This window comes from Stegostoma tigrinum, chromosome 5 (genome assembly GCF_030684315.1).
Source record: "Stegostoma tigrinum isolate sSteTig4 chromosome 5, sSteTig4.hap1, whole genome shotgun sequence".
Lineage (NCBI taxonomy): Eukaryota > Metazoa > Chordata > Chondrichthyes > Orectolobiformes > Stegostomatidae > Stegostoma > Stegostoma tigrinum.
Genome location: NC_081358.1, coordinates 53,603,881 through 53,622,527, shown reverse-complemented (window position 1 = coordinate 53,622,527; position 18,647 = coordinate 53,603,881). Strand labels below are relative to the sequence as shown.

Here is an 18,647-nt window from a genome sequence, read left to right as displayed (position 1 = left end):
TTTCTTCCCACAGCTATGAGTGCATGGATTTTTTGACATGAGTAATTATTTTGAGTACATATGGAAGGGAAGAGTACAAGTTGGAAGCCTTTAAAAGCAAAAGGCAAAACAAGAGTAATGAAATGAATCAACAGAAGCCGTAGCTTATTAACAGGCATGATACAAAAGACGGTTTCACTCTGACTCAAGTGTGCTCACATTTAATTGAGACCATACTAGAAAATCCACCCTCCTCCCTTACTGGTCATCTGAGTACCAGCCATATGTTGTCTGTGAAGAGCTCTCATGCCACAGTAGTAGAGTCTGTATGTCCTGTGGCAGGAGGTCAAGGCTCAGTCCTACATCTGCCAGATGTGTCATAATGTGTTAATGTAGATATTTTTAATCCACCTGTTAACTGCGGCATACATTTGACAGTGTAGTATTGTTAGATTTGGATTTGCAGTCAGTCTGATTTGAATATTTAGTTACAGTTGGGTTCATCAGTTCCATAATCTTAATGTTAACAGATCTGTTTGCTTAAATCTTAAGTCAAACTGTATTGTAATTTACAATTCAAAAGTCTCTGCAGGCTGTTGAGTTTGCACAACTGCCCTTAAAGTTCAGATTTGCAAAGTTCCGCGGGCAAAAGTGCCCATGTCTACCTTTCAGATTGCAACCTCAGCTGGGCCTGGTGGGATCAAGAGTTCCTCGGGGAAAGGCATAGAGGAGCATGCACAGTGGCAAAGCCAGTAATTAGTTTGGAGCAATGCCTCACCATGCAGCACCTAGTGTAATTGCCCAGGTAAGTCTTCTATTTTAACTCAATAGAATTGAACTGACATCCAGTATACGGGAGCAGTGGGTGAATCCAATCCTTAATGCCCCTACATGTTTCGGAAATCTACTCAGAATAGAAAAGTCACCACTGGAGATAGAATGAAAAGAAATAGTGAGGAGCTGTGTCTCCAGTCATAGGCTTGTTCTGTCCCATGCCCCAGTTGGTAAGTGAATTAGTGAACTTCTCGGCAACAGAAACAAGAGAGAAGCAACCTTTGACTGAAGGAGTTAGGAACGTAAGTGATAGCAATGAGGATGTCACCGTCCACAGGTTGGGGGCTACCTCTAGACAGATCTGGAATTTCTATCTGCCATGAGTGGGTGGGTGTGAGGGGATGGAAGAAGGCTGCACGAGGGTTGTGAGGGAGAAGGAGGCTGCAAGAGAGTTTTTGAGGAGGTGGTGATGAGACTACAATATGAATACTGGGGGGAAGGGGGCTTCGATTGAAGAGATCATTTTTAAACCTGTCAACAAATGATTACCCAGCAAATTGGGATCTGAGAAAACTTGGATGACTGAGGTAATGAATTCTTTGCAAGCTAATGTGGACTGTAGCTGAAGGCTGTGTAGGTAATGTACCAGATTCTACTGTAATGAATGCTGTTAATTGTTGAATTCAAGTCTGAGATTGAGATCTGAGGTGCAGTGAAAAATCTTAACTGCCTGGTTTAAAAGCTCAAACTTTGTGCATATTATCATGTAAACTAGCATTGATATATAATATTTAATATTGGTTGTTCTAAGTTTGGATTTCTAGTTTGGTCTTAGCAACTGGTGGGTTTTTCTGTGTGTGATGTTATAATTAACTTTTGTAAGTAGTTCTGCAACAAAAGCAGTTCCTTTCAGAAGCTTGGCTGTAGAGTCAATGTGTTTTGTACCCTCATGATCATAGAACATAGAACATAGAACAATACAGCGCAGAACAGGCCCTTCGGCCCTCGATGTTGCGCCAACCTGTGAACTAATCTAAGCCCCGCCCTCTACACTATCCCATCATTATTCATATGCTTATCCAAGGACTGTTTAAATGCCCCTAATGTGGCTGAGTTAACTACATGGGCAGGCAGGATGTTCCACGCCCTTACCACTCTCTGAGTAAAGAACCTGCCTCTGACATCTGTCTTAAATCTATCACCTCTCAATTTGTAGCTATGCCCCCTCGTACAAGCTGAAGTCATCATCCTCGGAAAAAGACTCTCATTGTCCACCCTATCTTATCCTCTGATCATCTTGCATGTCTCTATTAAATCCCCTCGTAGCCTTCTTCTCTCCAATGAGAACACTCCCAAGTACCTCAGCCTTTCTTCATAGGGCCTGCGCTCCAGACCAGGCGACATCCTGGTAAATCTCCTCTGCACCTTTTCCAATGCTTCCACATCCTTCCTGCAATGGGGCGACTGGAACTGCACGCAATATTCCAAATGAGGCCACACTAGCATTTTGTACAGTTGCAGCATGCTGGAGAAAGCTCTGAATATATTCTGCTGAGACCAGCACCGTGTAATTTTCCATAAAGCACTTGGCAAGCTTGTGAAAGGCACTATAGAAACATATGTCTTTCTTCCTTAAGGCAAATTAAATCCACAGTACAGATATTTTTAACATACCAAAAAAAAAATCACCAATTCAGTGGCGCATTCTTGTCAGGTCATTGTTTCTCCTGATTTAAGGGGTTGGTCATCACCAATTATTCTCTAACCAAAGTGAAGTTCTAAAGGTTTACATAATGGGTGAAGGGCAGAAGGGACTCAGTTGGACGAGGGATTGTGAACGCAGTACTGCTCCAATCTAAACAGTGGCTGTTCTGCCAAATGCATTTACCGATCCTCTGAGTATGTAAAGATATCTCAGATTTCACAGTCCTCTTCTTTGCTTTGCAGTACAAAGCATTTGCAGTTTGGATATCTGTTTGGCACTTAAATTGAGTTACAGCAATATCTTCATGTAAATTGCGATATAGTCCTTTTGATGTTAAGATGATGCATGGTTGATTCGGTAGCAGAGAGAGAAAATGTGTGAACAGCTACAGAAAGAGGAACGCTACATTAAGAAGGCAAACACGACTTAGTTACAACCCTGGGATAACACAACGTGGAGCTGGATGAACACAGCAGACCAAGCAACATCAGAGGAGCAGGAAAGCCGACGCCTCAGGTCGGGATCCTTCATCTGAACAAGGACCCAGACCCGAAACGCCAGCCCTCCTGCTCCTCCGATGCCGCCCGGCCCGCTGTGTTCCTCCAGCTCCACACCATGTTATCTCTGACTCCAGCATTGACAGCTCTTGCTGTCTCTTAGTTACAACCCTATTTGTATGTATAGCAACACCCACACTTAACTGTTGTAAAAAAGAACAGCAGAAATACTGCCAATATTGGAAATGCGAAATAAACACAGAAAATGCTGGAAATGCTCAGCAGCCGCGGAGGTGGTAACAGAGCCAGAATTAACGCCAGATCACAGCCCTCCAACAGCAGTTCATAGCTGGGTTAACTGTGGGAAATGCAGGGTTGCAGGGATAGGGTAAGGGAGTGGGATACTCTTCAGAAGGGTGGAATGGACTCGATGGGCCACATGGCATGCTTCCATACTGTGGGGATTCTATGATTCTTTGATTGGACTCGAACAATGTAGAAAATATACAAAACAGCAGCAGTGGTAGGCCATTCAGTCCATCAAACTTGCCCCACCATTCAGTTAGAGAGTGGCTGGCCTGATTCCTGCACATTTCCATCCTTTTCCTGTTAACATATACGCACACTCTTCCCTTCCTTAACAAGAATTCATCCACCTTCACGTTAAAGATGTTCAAAAGCTGTGCTTCCACCATCTTTTGAGGAGAGGAATTCCACCAGAGACCTAGGTTCGATTCCAGCCTCAGGTGACTGTATGTGTGGAGCATAGAACATAAAACATATGTGGAGTTTTCACATTCTCCCTGTGTCTGCATGGGTTTCCTCCACAGGTTAAAGATGTGCAGGTTAGATGCTAAATTACCCATAGTGTCCAAAGGTGCGCAGGTTAGATGGATTGGCCATGGGAAATGCTCTGTTACAGGGATACAGTTGGAAGGGGGGTCTTGGTGGGATGTTCTTCAGAGGGTCACTGCAGACCCAATGGGTAGAATGGCCTCTTTCCGATCTGTAGGAGTTATCTGATTCTGTGAAAGACTCAGAACCCTCGGTGAGAAAAAGAATTCTCTGTATTCAGTGGGCAAACCATGTTTTGTAAACAACGAGGCCTGGCTCTAACATAACTAAAACCAAATTGGCACAGAGGGAGACAGCAAGCTCATGGCTCCTGTGCGTGTATCTGTCTGAAGAAGGGAGATGGCAGATACTGAATCTTGGAGCTGCTGTAGGATTCAGCCTCTGCAAAGGCATTGATAGCTGTTCAGGAAGGAAGGAGGCAGCTTCTCAGATTTTCCTGGGTAGTTTCGAGCCCTGCAGACTCCAGCAGCCAGACCAGGTTGTGGTTAGGGACTCAGCTAACGTCTCAGTGCGCTCCTTTATAACACATTCTCCTTGATTTGTTTGTTTGTGACTCAGCAGGATAAGTAATGAGGCTCCAAGGATTTGTTTGAGTGTTGTGGAATTTTTTTTTAAGCTTAATGGAAACACTCATAGCTGAGGGAAGAGACTTCTGGTTTCACTTTTAAACTTTGGGTGTTAATCGTATGATGACCTCTCAATAACTGCTGTATAAAGCAGTGCGTTTGAGTGGAGAAGGATATCTATAGCTAATTAGGTCCTTACAGTGAAGAGTTAGTTCCAGTTACAGACTAAACAAAAGCATGGAAATGTTTGTTAAATATAGTATATGGAAGCTGAAGTGTATGATAGTTTCTTCAACCGGAACTGTAAATAGTTTCAGGAAGTTGCCAGTGACTTAATCCCATGAAGGTATTAGATACAGGAATTTTGGTGGGAATGTTATACAATTGTGTTGTAGCAGCTATAGAAGGGGTGTTTTGGGAATTGTCCAAAAGCAGCTTTGTTACTTTTCAATTTATAAAGGAGAGTTTTTGGATTGATGGAACTACCCTTTGACTATGTTTGAAATATTTTGAATTTGTACAATAAATGGTTTGGGCTCTTTAAAGTTTTTAATTAGATTTGTAGCTCAGGTTATGGATCAGGTTATGGCCATGCTCGCCAAGCTACTGGGTTTGGTTGCAAATGTTTTGTCACCCTGCTAGGTAACATCATTCATGCACCTCCAGTGAAACACCAGTGTTCTGTCCCGCTTGTTACTTATGTCTCAGTTTGTTGGGGTGGTTGATATTACTTCCAGTTTTGTTTCTCAGTGGCTTGTACACAGTGTCTAATTCCACGTGTTTGTTGCTGCAGTTTCGGTTAGGCTACTAGGCCTCCAGGAATTCCCTGGCATGCCTCTGTTTGGCATGCGCGATTTTTATTAGTGTGTTGTCCCAGTCGAACTTGTGTCCCTCATTGCCTGCGTGTAGTGAGACAAGGGAGGTTTGATCATGTCTCTTGATGGCTGAGAAACAAAACTGGAAGTAATATCAACCACCCCAACAAACTTGGTGTTCATGTATCCATACAGACAATTTTCTTCTGGTTTGGCCTGTGCAGTGTTTCTCATAGTCCTTGCATGGTATTTTGTATACTACCCCAGTTTTGCCCATTTTGGGTGCGGGATCCTTTTGTGTTCATCAGTGGCTGTTGTAGGGTAGTTGTTGGTTTGTGGGCTACTCTGATACCTGGGGGTCTGAGTAGTCTTGTGGTCCTCTCTGAAATACCCTTGATGTATGGTAGGGTGATAAGTAACACTGGTTGTGTTGTGTCTTCCTGTTGTGGTCTGTCTCAGAAGTAATGGTGGATTGTGCTTTTCAGATGTCCCTTTATATTGAAGACTCCACATAAGTGTTCCTGTTCTGCTTTGCATAGTTACAGAACTCAGGAGACATCAGCAAGACAGACCATGAAAAAATGAAAGCAGAGGGATCCAACACATCCTGATTCTTTGGTTTTCCCCAAGGAACACAAACAAAGCGTCCCCCTCAGACCCATTGTCTCACTGCCAGGTACACCAGCATACAGACTTGCAAAAGAACTACGACAGAAATTGAAATACTTAATGGAGAACATGACCCACTCAATTCACTCATCCCAAGAATTCCTCAACGTCCTCAATGACACCAGGATAGATGAGGACAAGATGATGACATCCTTCAACGTAACAGCACTACTTGCATCCATAAATATTGCCCTAACCAAAGAAACAATTGCCACACCACTAGACAAATCAAGTAAGCAGATAATCCAGGACACCAACAACATCAATAAGGACACCATCATGAAACTGTGGGATTTGTGCCTCACCACTCACTTCATCTTCACCTTCACCTTCAAGAACAATATATACAAACAAATCAATGGAACACCATTGGGATCCCCAATATCAGGACTTGTTGCAGAAGCAGTAATGCAAAGGTTAGAACAGACAGCACTTCCCACTATACAACCCAAATTTTGGGTCCCACATGTAGATGACACCTTTGTGATTATTAAACGCACTAAATTGGAAGTAATCCACTGACACGTAAACAACATCCTTACCGGGATAAAGTTCATGTAAGAAGAACAGAACAGTAACTACTACCCTTTCTGGACTTAACGGTAGAACACAAAAACAATGGGGCACTCCAGACTAGCATATCTAGAAAGCCCACACATATGGACCAAATTCTCAATTACACTAGCAACCACCCCAGTGCCCACAGACTGCATCAGGACATTATTCAAACAGGCCGCAATGCATTGCAGCAATCCAAAACTATGCAAAGCAGAGCAGGAACGTATAATCAGAGTCTTCAAAAGAAATGGATACCCGTAAAGCATAATCTGCTGTTCACAACAGACAGACTGCAACAGGAAGACACAACACAACCAGTGTTACTTATCACCTTAACTATACATCAAGGATGTTTCTATCAGAGTTGACCACAAGACTACTCAGACCCCCAGATATCAGAGTAGCCCACAAACCAACAACCACCCTGTGACAGCTACTGACAAACATAAAGGATCCCATACCCAAAACCAGCAAACTGGGCAATATACAAAATACTGTTCAAGGACTGTGAGAAACACTACACAGGCCAAACCAGAAGAAAATTGACAATGCGGATACAGGAACACCAACTAGCCACCAAAAAGCACCACTAATTCTCAATTGTCGCACTACACGCAGACAACGATGACATGAATTCAACTGGGACAACACATTGACAATCACGTGGGCCAAACAGGGACACCCTAGGAAATTCCTGGAGGCCTGGTACTCCAATTGGAACTCCATCAACAAACACAACAAATTAGACCCTGTGTACGAACCACTGAGAAACAAAACCAGGAATAATACCAATCGCCCCAGCAAACCGTGGCATATAAATAACAAGCAGGACAGAATACCGAATCTTCACCGGAGCCATACTGACAATATTAATTAGCAGGGTGCAAAACGTTTGCGCCCAAACCCACTGCTTGACGAGCATGTCTACAACCTCCGTTTGGACTATTCTATTTTATCATAGTGCTTTTTGTAATAAACTTCCATTTTATGCTTGAAGCAAAATTTGCAGCATTACGTGCTTATGGCCCAGCAATAGTAAACAACCAAAACAAATAAAAATATGATCTACCCAACCAGGTACCTGTCAAAAGATCTGACTTGTAAAGCAGTAACATAGTTGGGATCATAGCATAGAGCTTTGATGTCCCTAGTATGTAGAAGGTGTGTTTAGGTGATGACCTTTTATCTTAAAAAAGTGTCAATTATTTGAAAAATCCTTTGTTGCTAACTTGCCTGTTGTCTTGTACCAATTTTAATACTACCTAGAAACCCTACAGTGTGGAAACGGGCCGTTTGGCCCAATGTGTCCACACAGAGTTTCCGAAGACCGTTCCATCCAGACTCCTACTCCCCCCACCCCCAAACCGCCAATCCCTGTAACCCTGTATTTCCCCCTGGATAACCCATCCAACTTGCCTATCCCTGGACAGTCCAACAAGTCCACACTGACTGTCAGAGCATCCCACCCACACCCATCCTGCGTAACCCACCTAATCCGCACATCCCTGAACACCACGGGCAATGTAGCATAGCCAATCTACCTAACCTGCACATTTTTGGACTGTGGAAGGAAACTTGAATACCTGGAGAAAACCCACACAGACACTGGGAGAATGTGCAAACTCCACATGGGCAGTTGCCTGAGGCTGGAATTGAACCCGGGTCCCTGGCGCTGAGAGGCAGCAGTCCTAGCCACTGTGCCGCTCCATACTGTGCAATCTAGGAAATGTTGTGGCTTTAATTTTAATAGTTGATTATTACTGAGAATATTCATGAGTTTTTCTAACTCTCTTGTCAAGTCCATACCTCAAGTGCATCTCACAAACAGCAGATGCTATTACTAGGTATCTGAATCAACTAATAAATGGGTTAGTGAAAATGAGAAGATTCCTCCTGAAAATGAAATGGGTGCCATTGAAGATCTCCGAGGAGCCTTTGAAATTAAAACATCTTGATTTGTGCATGAAATATCGTCTAAGTATTTGGTTTTCAGATGACCGACATTTTTGGGCACCCAGTTTTAAGCCAAAATATTGTGGATAAAATGGTTCCTTAATCATCAACCTAACATTATCTGATGGAAACCTGCTGGACATAATAAACCTGCCAGGACCGTGCATTTTTTTTTCAATATTCTAATCTGGAAGTGAATATGTGAAAAAGGTAGACCAAGTGCTGAACTCAATTCACTGCAGTGTATCTCTTCTCCTTCATTATCCTTAGCAGTATCCGTTCGTGTTGTTTAGAGTCTGATTCACTATTGGTTGATGCCAAAATAAACTGTCACAGCGAAATGGCAATGAAGATCGTTTTATTAATGTTCATCGACGTCAGTATGGTATATTTACACCAGCGACTCAATATTAATGTACCTAGGTGCACAAGGCAATCGAGTTCAAATTGTGCCTGTATCCTTCCTTAGGAGTACAACATAGCCGTTCCATTCACCTTTCTACTGAAAGAAATTGCAAGGTTTTAAAGTTAGCAGGAGGGTGTACGACACCTAGCTGCTAGACTATATATATAATGCTGTTACATAATAGCTAACTATATTAGGTTTGAAAAAAATGAAAGGGAATTATTTTATTTTCAGACAAATTGATTATAGATAAAAATACTCATGTAAGCATTTGAAGAAACCATTTGTACCCTAAATCTGCTGTTTCAGTTGTTTCTGACATCTTTTTTTTTTATCTCCCTCTCCAGGTGTTGCCTCTCAGTTTGGTGTCCGAGGTTATCCAACCATCAAATTGTAAGTGAAGGATTATAGTTTTATTTTGTACAATTAGGAACATGCTGTCTTAAAGCATAGGTGTCCCATTTGAATAGGAAATTGACAAGGCTGCACATGCAGGAAAAAAACCTACTGATATGGAATACTTTTTATTGAATTTTATTGCGGCTTCATGAGGCAAAATTTGTTATTTTTGAAATTTGGCATCAAGTTGAATTTAATTAATCAAAACAATTACTCATTCTGCATATGTGCATGTAACAACCAGGTTAGCAAGGCATTAAAGCTTGGACAATTAAAGCAAGAAGAAACACCAGATTTTAAGGTGCTCATCTGAATTGGCGTACCAAATATGCACAGCATGCTGAGAGTGTCACAACTGAGTTGCACTGGTAATGTAGTGAGAATGTCTGGGACTAGCTTACCAAAGTGAGTATATATGGAGAACTTGAGTCTGTTTGCACATTTAAGGAGATTAAAGGCATCACAAAGACTGTCTGAAGGCTTTTCTTAGGAGTTTTGATATTGCCTTCGAATTCTAAGGAAAGCGCACCCAGGTTCACTGCACCAAGTGCAACCACAAAATACGGTGCAACCTCCTTTTGAAAGACAGTTCCTATCAGAGCAGAGAAAAACGTGAGGAAAAAAAAATTGAGTCAACAACTCACCCAAAATTCAGTCGTTTGCATTATCCTGTTCTAATTGCAGTAGAACCTTCCAGGATTGGCTTAGCAGTTAACTACGTAGCCGTCAGAGCCCTAACAGACAACCAGATAATGAATATAGCTTGTGGGTCACTCTAGTGCATTAGTCATCATTGCATTATTTAATACATTTCAGTTCTCTTGATATCAAGGTCAACATTTCATTAACCTGAGAGGTACCTTTTTAGCAAACATGCAACAGCCTGTATTTATTTGTAGATACAAGTTAGGGAAGGGACCTGTGGATGTGCTCTTCAAGTTCTCCCTGTTTCCTCCGCCCCCACCCCCCCCCCCCCCCACCCCACCCGCTCTCTCTCCCCCACTCTCCCCAAATGCAAAAACCCTCACTTCTACAGACTTAATTCTATTTGCCATTTTTGGCAGAGGTTACATAACTTATTTTTTTGAGTAACAAGGAGGATTGATCAGGATAGCAGTGGATGGTGACTCCATGGAATTTAATAAGGCATTTGATAATGTCCCATATGGCAGACTGTTTAAAAATTAAATCCTGTGGGATACAAGGGAATATGGGAGAGTTTGGTCCAAAATTGGCTTAGTGACAGGAAGCAAAGAATAACGGTCAATAGATGTTTTTAAGAATGAAAGTTTAATTTAATTAGTGCTCCCCAGGGCTCAACTTTTGGGGTTTTTTGCTGTCTAAGGTATGCATTAATGAGTTAGTGTAAATGTAGGACATTGACTTAGGAAATTTGCATATGATGCAAATATTAGTCTGTTATATCTTGGTATCCTCGAGATGGCTGTCAGTTGCAGGAAGATAGTGGCAATTTTCCAAAAGTGGCAAATAAAATTCAGTCTGTAGAAGTGAGAGTTTCTGCATTTAGTGAGAGTACAAAAAGCAAGGGAATGGACATTAAACGGGGGGAATTAAGAGAGAGAAAGTAACTGGGAGAACCTGAAGTGCACATCCACAGGTCCCTTAAGGTGCCAGGTGAGATAGAAAAGGTGGTTTTAAAAAAAGGCATATGGGATACTATCCTTTCTTTGGCTGAGGTATTGAATACTAGAGCCATGATGCTGAAAGTAAATAAAACAATTATTAAGCCACAGCTGTGTACAGTCCTGGTCACCATATTGCAGTGAGGACATAATTTTGTAGTTGAGAGAGTCGATGTGATATACGACAATGCTGCCGAGTCTTGAAAATTGCATTTTTGAGGTAAGATCAGATGGGTTGGTTTTGTTTTCCTTAATAGAGGAGACTGAACGGTGACATATTGAAGTTGTACAAAATAATGAGGGTCTTGGATAAAGAGAACAGGGAAGACTTGATTCCATTAGCAGAGAGATCAATTACTGGGAAGCTCAGATTCAAGGTTATTAATGGGAGTAGTAGAGGGGACACAATAAAAGGTTGTTTCATCTAGAGTGTGGTGGCTGTCTGGAATTTGTTGCCCACTTTAAAAGGAACCTGCCTCTGTATCTGAAACACTAATCTACAAGGCTACAGACCAGGTGCTAGAAAGTGGAATTAACTGGGTAGCCAGTTTATTCAAACAGTGCAGACATGGTGGGTTTAATGGCCTGTTCTCTGCTATAACCTTTCTATGATTCAAGAAGCAGCATAGTTAATATCTCTTGAAAGGAAAGAGGATAAAAGGTGGCCCTAATGAATTAAGGGAAGGGGAGACTAAAAGACAAGAAAATAAGGTTTCTTAACAGATGTTGATGAGTTAAATAGCTGCTTCCTGTGCTGTAAAATTTTGATTTAATGGAATTTGTCAAGTGTTGTGCTAACTTACTGGAGCGTGTTGTTTGTAGTTGTAATATGAACGTTTCTCTTAATTTAAATTTTTATTTGATTGAGCAACAGAAATTTTATTTTTATCTGCATTGTTATTTTATATAACCATGTTGAATCATTTGAGATGCTCCTTGTACATTGTAGAAATTGATGTACAACTAAAATGTTTGTGGTAATGGAACATTAAGTGTTTAAATACTAATTAAATGATAGTGTTTCACCAAAAGGCCGTTGATGGTAACCAAGAAGAGGATCTTGTGTACAGAAATAACCAAACTTCTTTTGGCATAGTCCTACAATTAGTGTCCTCTATGTATACCTTTAAAATGTTTTTACACTCTTAAACAACCTGGATAATGAGATTTTGTATTTTATTTTAGATTATGGAAATTACCAGCAAATATCCCTATTAGCATGTCAGTGTTTTGTGAGTTCTACCTTGTTTGTTGAAGATCCGGCTCTATCACTGCTTTCTGTTGACACTATCCACACACTCTACAATTGCAACTCAGCAAGTTCACAAGCCCATGTTTATTTATTGTGTAATGCATTGCTTTGGCATCGTGCATGTTGAGATTTGTGATCATAAGCACTGGGAGCTGTAGCAAATACTAAGCCGGTTGAGTCTCTACTCGCTGGACCTTAAAAGAATGACAGATGATCTCATTGAAACTTTTAGGATTCTTAAGAGCCTTGACAGGGTAACTGCTGAGAGACTGTTCATCTCATGAGAGAGTCTAGGACCAGAGGGCATAGACTTAGAAAAAAGGAGTGCCAATTTAAGTCTGAGATGAAAAGGAATTTCTTCTCTAAGAGTTAAGAGTCGTTGAAATTCCTTGCCACAGAGAGCTGTAGATGTAGATTCCTTATGTATATTTAAGACTGAAATAGATAGATTCTTGTTCATTCAGGGAATCAGTTATGAGGAAAATGCAGGAAGGTGGATATGAGGAATGTCTGAGAAGCCATTATCATTTTGAACAGCAGTGCAGGCTTGAGGGGCTGAGCAGCCTACTCTTGTTTCTATTTCTTGTAGTTTTATGGTCTAATTTGGGTGATGTTATGGAGATGAAAATAGATGATCTGATTGGTTTTGTGAATATATGGCTGGGAAATCATCTTGGGTTCAAAATTGACACCAAATTATGGCAGACTGGTTTAGTCTCTCTTGCCAGGAAGAAGGAGGTCCCCAGTAGTTAGGAACAGAGTTTGGCATGGGGCGTGAAGACCAGGCTTCAGTCTTCCTAACATTTGATTGGAGAAAATTTCTGCAGTGTACTGGATATTAGATGAAGTGTTGTCAGTAAGAAAGTGATGGGTTGTGTCAGAATACATGAGAATGAACGATGTGCATTTTGATAGTGTTGCTAATTTGCAGCTTGTGGATAAGATATAGGAGGGAGCCAAAGATGGATTCTTGGAGTCACCAGAGATACATGTTGAGGAGTGGGGGAGAACCTGTTTCAAGTAATATTCTGGCTATGTTTAGTTAGGAATGGAACCAGATGAGAGCAGTCCAGACCCAGCTCGGTGGTGAAGAGATGGAGGATGGTATGGCTAACAGTGTCAAAAGCAGCAGGAGGTTCAATAAGATTGGGAAGGGACAGCTTGTCTTTGAATGCTTAAAGGTGAGTGTATTTTTAGGGGAATACAGATAACTATCCTGGTTACAGTATGTAACAATTTTTCTTTCACTTACAAGAATAGAATGTTTTATAATGCATGCAAGATTTTTAATTTTAAAAATAGGGAAAGAATTGCCTTTATAAGAAACTTCTCATGATCATAAACTTCTCAAAATTCTTGTTGAATATAGAGCTGAATTTAGTGGAGCCCACAGAACATAAAGGTGAAAGGGGTTGGGGCAGCAGAAGGTGAGAGAATCTGGTGTACCAGCTCCTGATACCCATCATTTGGACGACTATCTGTAACATAGTGGGGAGCAGGAAGGACCCAACTCATTCCAACCATGGTCATTGTTATCATCAAAGAGGAAACAGCAGAGTTTTGCAAACAGTGGAGAGATGCGTGGCAGAAGTGGTTTTGTGAACAGATAACTGGATTGCCGTTCACATTCAAAGCCATCAAGTTTAATTTGAAAAATTAATTAAATTTAAAGGTTGTGACTATGGCACCGTTGAATGCGTTATTGAAGGTGTAATGAAAAATTATAATTCAAGTGTCTAATTAACAATGTAAACCATTTGGTTGTATCTATTCTCGACTAATAATGAACTCGGATGTATGTTATTAGTAAGCCTTGCACTTTTGCATTAATTTAGATTCTATTTATGTATTTTCTGTTGAAGTTAATATACCATTCTTCACTTAACTCAATGGCAAAATATTACTTAATGATATTTATTTGTTCAAGTCTTTTTTTTCTCCTCTTAGGTTAAAAGGTGATCTTGCTTACAATTATAGAGGACCTCGTACCAAAGAGGATATAATTGAGTTTGCTGGCAGAGTATCAGGGTAAGTGAAATTTTGTTTATCTTGAAATTTTAAGTAATAAGTAACTTGTACATTAGTCTGCAGTGTGATGCTAAATAATTCAGTATTGATTAGATATTTGTTGCAGCTTTGTGTTTTGTTTTCTGTAAGCTTTAGAATGCATAATGGCTGAAAGAATGTCCTTCTTCCTAAATGAACCTAAAGCTGGTATTTGGATCGCGTCAGCTACATCACCTGTGTTTTGTTGTTGGTTAGAAAATGTAAGTATTCTAATCACTGACATCTGTGAGACACGAGTTGAATTGAGGTGATCGTCTCAATTTTAGTTTTTTAAATCAAGCACATTGAATTTTGAAAGCAGATCAAACCCCTTGAGAAAAGTATGTGGAAAATTCTGGGTACGTGTGAAGGCCATGGCAACAGCCTTTGGGATTGAGGCAAGGTTTAATGTTGTTAAGGTGATTGTAGCATGTGGAAAAATTATAGGCTGTGTACTTTCAAAATAAGAGATGGGAGAGAGAGGTTGCAGTGTCATGGGAGAATTAAAGAAATAATTGAGCACCTCAGGCTGTATTTTCCCTGCAGTACTCATTGGAAAATGCTGAAGCCACTTTGAAAAAAGAATAATGACAGAATGGGTCAAGAGCAGAGAGAGAGAAAAAGAAAAAAACCCACAAGGTTCCTCTTTACTCACATCTGGGATCTTATACTAAAATTGGAACGGCTGTCCCGTAGACTAGCCAAGCAACAATTTCATGTAATTATACTCCTGGAATGAATCTTACAGGAATTACACCTTAATGTCGCAGACATCACATTACCTGAGTGTGTGCGGTCCTACCTGCAGGACATATCCACCAAAAGAAGTGTTAGATGATTGGAGGTCAGTTGCTCATCGACATTGACCATGGACGCTATGAAGTCTCGTGGCACCAGGTAAAACATGAGGTGCAAATTTCATCTACTACTGCCCAGAGCTGGTGAATTAGTACTGTTCAGTGTTGAACACCGATTGGAAGAAGCAACAAATACAACACAGGAACTGAATGACCTTCGGATGGACATCAGTGATCAAGAATGGCTGCTTGGCACCACCACTAACAACCAAGTAGAGTCCAAAAGAATGTAGCTGCTAGACTGAATCTGTTGCCATAGTCTGATCAGGGAGCCAACTGGACAAGAAAGACCTACTTAACCCTGTCCTAACCAGTCCACTTGTCGCAGATGTATCTGTCCTTGACAGTATTTGTAGGATTTACCACTGCATAGTCCTTGTGGAGATGAAATCCTACCTTCACATTGAGGATACCTCCACCATGTTCCACACTACCACTGTGGTAAGTGGGATAGATTTAGAATAGATCTGGCAACCCAAAGCTGGACATCCTTAAGATGCTATAGATCATCAGGAGAATTGTACTCAGCTGCAATTTGTAATAATTACCATCAAGCCAGCGAATCAACCAGTTTCACTGAAAAGTGTAGGAGGGCATGCCATGAGCAGTACCAGACACACCTAAAAATGAGGTGTCACCGCATAAAGATACAACTTGGACCGGACTGTTTCCACGCCGAAAGATGGAAGCAGCATGTGATAGACTGTGTTAAACAATTCCACAGCAAAAAGATCAGATATAGAAATGTAATAGATTTTCTAAATATCAATATTTCTACTTACCTGGTAAAGTCCGAATGATCTGTCATCCTGCCGTATCAAGATATGAATGATGGTTGCTGGGACTTGAGGACTACATGGGGGAAAATCTAGAAGATAATGGATTATTTGGATATTCTTTAAGTTGAGAAGGGTTTTACCATGTGACTTCTTGGAACCTGAAGTCAACAGTTTAATATGTACTGCAAGCCACCTGCTTTATACTAGAAATCAAGACACTTTGAAAAACAGCTAAGCAAAGTTTTCAAAGAGATAAGAGATATGATTTATTTTTCTAATTACTGAAAAACTAAGCTTGGCTGAGAGAATTAAGGGCCCCTGCAATAATCAATGTCTGCTAATCCTCCCTGGTCTTTGACTGCTGTACCTGTAGAAAAGACCACACCACTGAAGATGAAAATTTCTCCTGCAATCCTGTTTGTATTTGAAGTTTCTGGGAAACTAATAGATTTTCTAAATAACAATATTTTTTTCCTGCCTGGTAAAGCCTGAATGAACAGACTGTGACCAGCTCACAACAACTCTAATCCAATTTGCTTGTTGATAAACGTCCAGTTCCGATTCCAGCCTGCAGCTGTCAACAAATCAGCTTCGTCGACAGGAAATCTAGTCCGTGTAAGAGACATTACGTTGTATTCTTTGTTTCCAGACCCTTGGCGCATGGGTTATTCTTTTCGCTTTTTTGTATTTTTAAGTATTGTCAACAGACTTGGCACCTTTGTGCCATGAGTGTATCAGTGTGTGGAATTTGTGGGATAGATTTAATTCTGGATCTTACTTTGGATGTTTATCAGAGTTTACCATTTGCTTTAAGAAAGGGGTTTGTTCTTAATAAATTGATTTTTCTTTTTTGGTTCATTTGAAGAAGCCTGTGGATTTAAAGTTTTGATAGTTGTACTATTGTGACTCAGTGACCATTTTGGTAATTGAGTAAGCAAATTTACACATAGCTAGTGACACCCACATCCCATAAACGATTTTTTTTTTAAAGCATAATCCAGAGTGTATGACGCTATTGTAGTTTTATGCCTTTGAATTTTTGCATGGCAATATACTCTTTGCAGCAATTTTGTATTCCCCATTAACTACATAAAAGTTTATAGAGTTTATATAACTTTATTTACCTTACAAGCCTACCATCTGCTGGATAACACTTCCCTGATCAATGTATACATGCATACCCAGATTTGATTGATGTCTTAACATACCCACTGTAAAGTTTAAACTGATTAGGCTCAACCATAAGCCCAAAATTTGATTATAATTCAATGTAATTTAACCTTAAATGAAATGCTCAGCATATCAGATCCCATCCGTGGAGAGAGAAAAATGGTTGCTGTTCGGGTGGATAGAGCTTGTCAAAGTTTTATGTAAATGATATAACCTGATGGTTACTAGAAATAAGTGAATATAATTTGAGATTCATTGACCTTTCGCAGGCTGGAACCACACTTTCCATTGCACAACTGAAAAATACATCTCCTGAATCTACTTTGTTTTCCTGTCTGTCTCCAATGCCTTGACAGCCTTCCAATCTTGATCATTAAAAGACTCAACCTGTGCCATGTTCAGTTAAATTGTGATATTCTGACTGACCTAGACTAAGCAAGACTGTTGCTAATTGGTTTAAGGAATGCATGCTCAGTCTCTAATTGGCATTTAAAGGTGATGGACATTGATGTCATTCTGACTATCTCCACACTGGTTCCTTTAAGTTGTTCCTCCTGTTCATTAAGTATTGTTATTGCCTTTTTATGATTCTTTTTATTAAGGTGAAAGAATAGCTTGAAATGTTGTTTTAAGCCTGTTTCTGAAAGAAAGGGAGGCATGTGCATTCGGTATCCTGTGAAATCATGCCTGAATGTCACCTAATTTGGTGAAGTGCCTGTTAAATCAGACATTTACTTAACACTTTTTTGTTTCTGCTATGTTTGAATGCTTGGAAGCAGCTCGTTACTCTTTTAGTTTTGCCTTTCAAATATTATACAGAAGGTACTCTTAAAAATTGTTTTAATATCCAGAAGATTGTATGTTTATAAACTTAAACATATTGTTATAAAGTTTATTCTAACGTGCAGGTTGCATTTAGCCAATTGCTGTACAGTACTTCTAATACACCAAAACAGTACACAGCAATGGTTATGATTCCTTGATGAGGGCCAATGAGCCTAGGAGTATGCTGTCTCTGTCTGTCTCTGTTTCTGTTTTATTCAACCTTGGAAGATTGGATCTGAAACTAAACAGACCTCTTTCATCTTTGCAGCTCTAAGTCTGAATATTTAGGTTTTGCTTTCCCCTGTTCACAATACCATGGTGTATTATTTTGTCGAATGAAGCTAGTAGAGTCGCATCATGTTGGTTGGCTTGCCGAGCCGGTTCGTTGTTTCGCAGACATTTCGTTACCATGCTGGCTATATCTTTAGTGTGGGTAATATCTTTAGTGCAGCCTCCGATGAAGTGCCGTTGTGTTTTCCCACCTGTTATTTAAACTCTGGAGTCCCTTGATCTGGATTACCTCACTTCCAGTTTTCCTCTGCAACGGAGTGTATATGGGCTCGAGCTCTATATGTTTGACAACTTTCTTCGTGCAGTCTCAGGCTCCTAGGAATTCCCAAGATGGCCTCTGCTTTGTCATCCCAGGATCATAGTGTTGTCCCAATTGAATTGGTGGTTCTCCTTATCCATGTGGATAGAGATGAGTGAGTATTGGTTGTTTCTTTTCGTAGCCAATTGATATTCGTGTTGGCTTGCTGAACCACTCTACCATGACGTCCAGGAATGGGAGCTGTTTGTTCTGGATGTCATGGTCGAGCGCAGGAAAAATGGGGAATTCCTAACAAAGATACACAGGAAAGCCACACAAACTGACTAAGTGCTGATTTTCTTCAGCAACC

General features: G+C 40.5%; 1 protein-coding gene across 2 annotated transcripts in view; it reads left to right on the top strand.

Moving 5' to 3' along the window:
- Positions 1–18,647, top strand: part of LOC125451721 (protein disulfide-isomerase TMX3-like) — a 133,572-nt gene that overhangs the window by 44,609 nt on the left and 70,316 nt on the right. For both annotated transcript variants that reach the window (XM_059646002.1, XM_048529257.2), the window contains exons 5-6: positions 9,125–9,170; positions 14,019–14,099. In XM_059646002.1, coding sequence (XP_059501985.1) covers positions 9,125–9,170; positions 14,019–14,099 — 127 coding nt within the window. The remainder of the gene's footprint in view (positions 1–9,124; positions 9,171–14,018; positions 14,100–18,647) is intronic.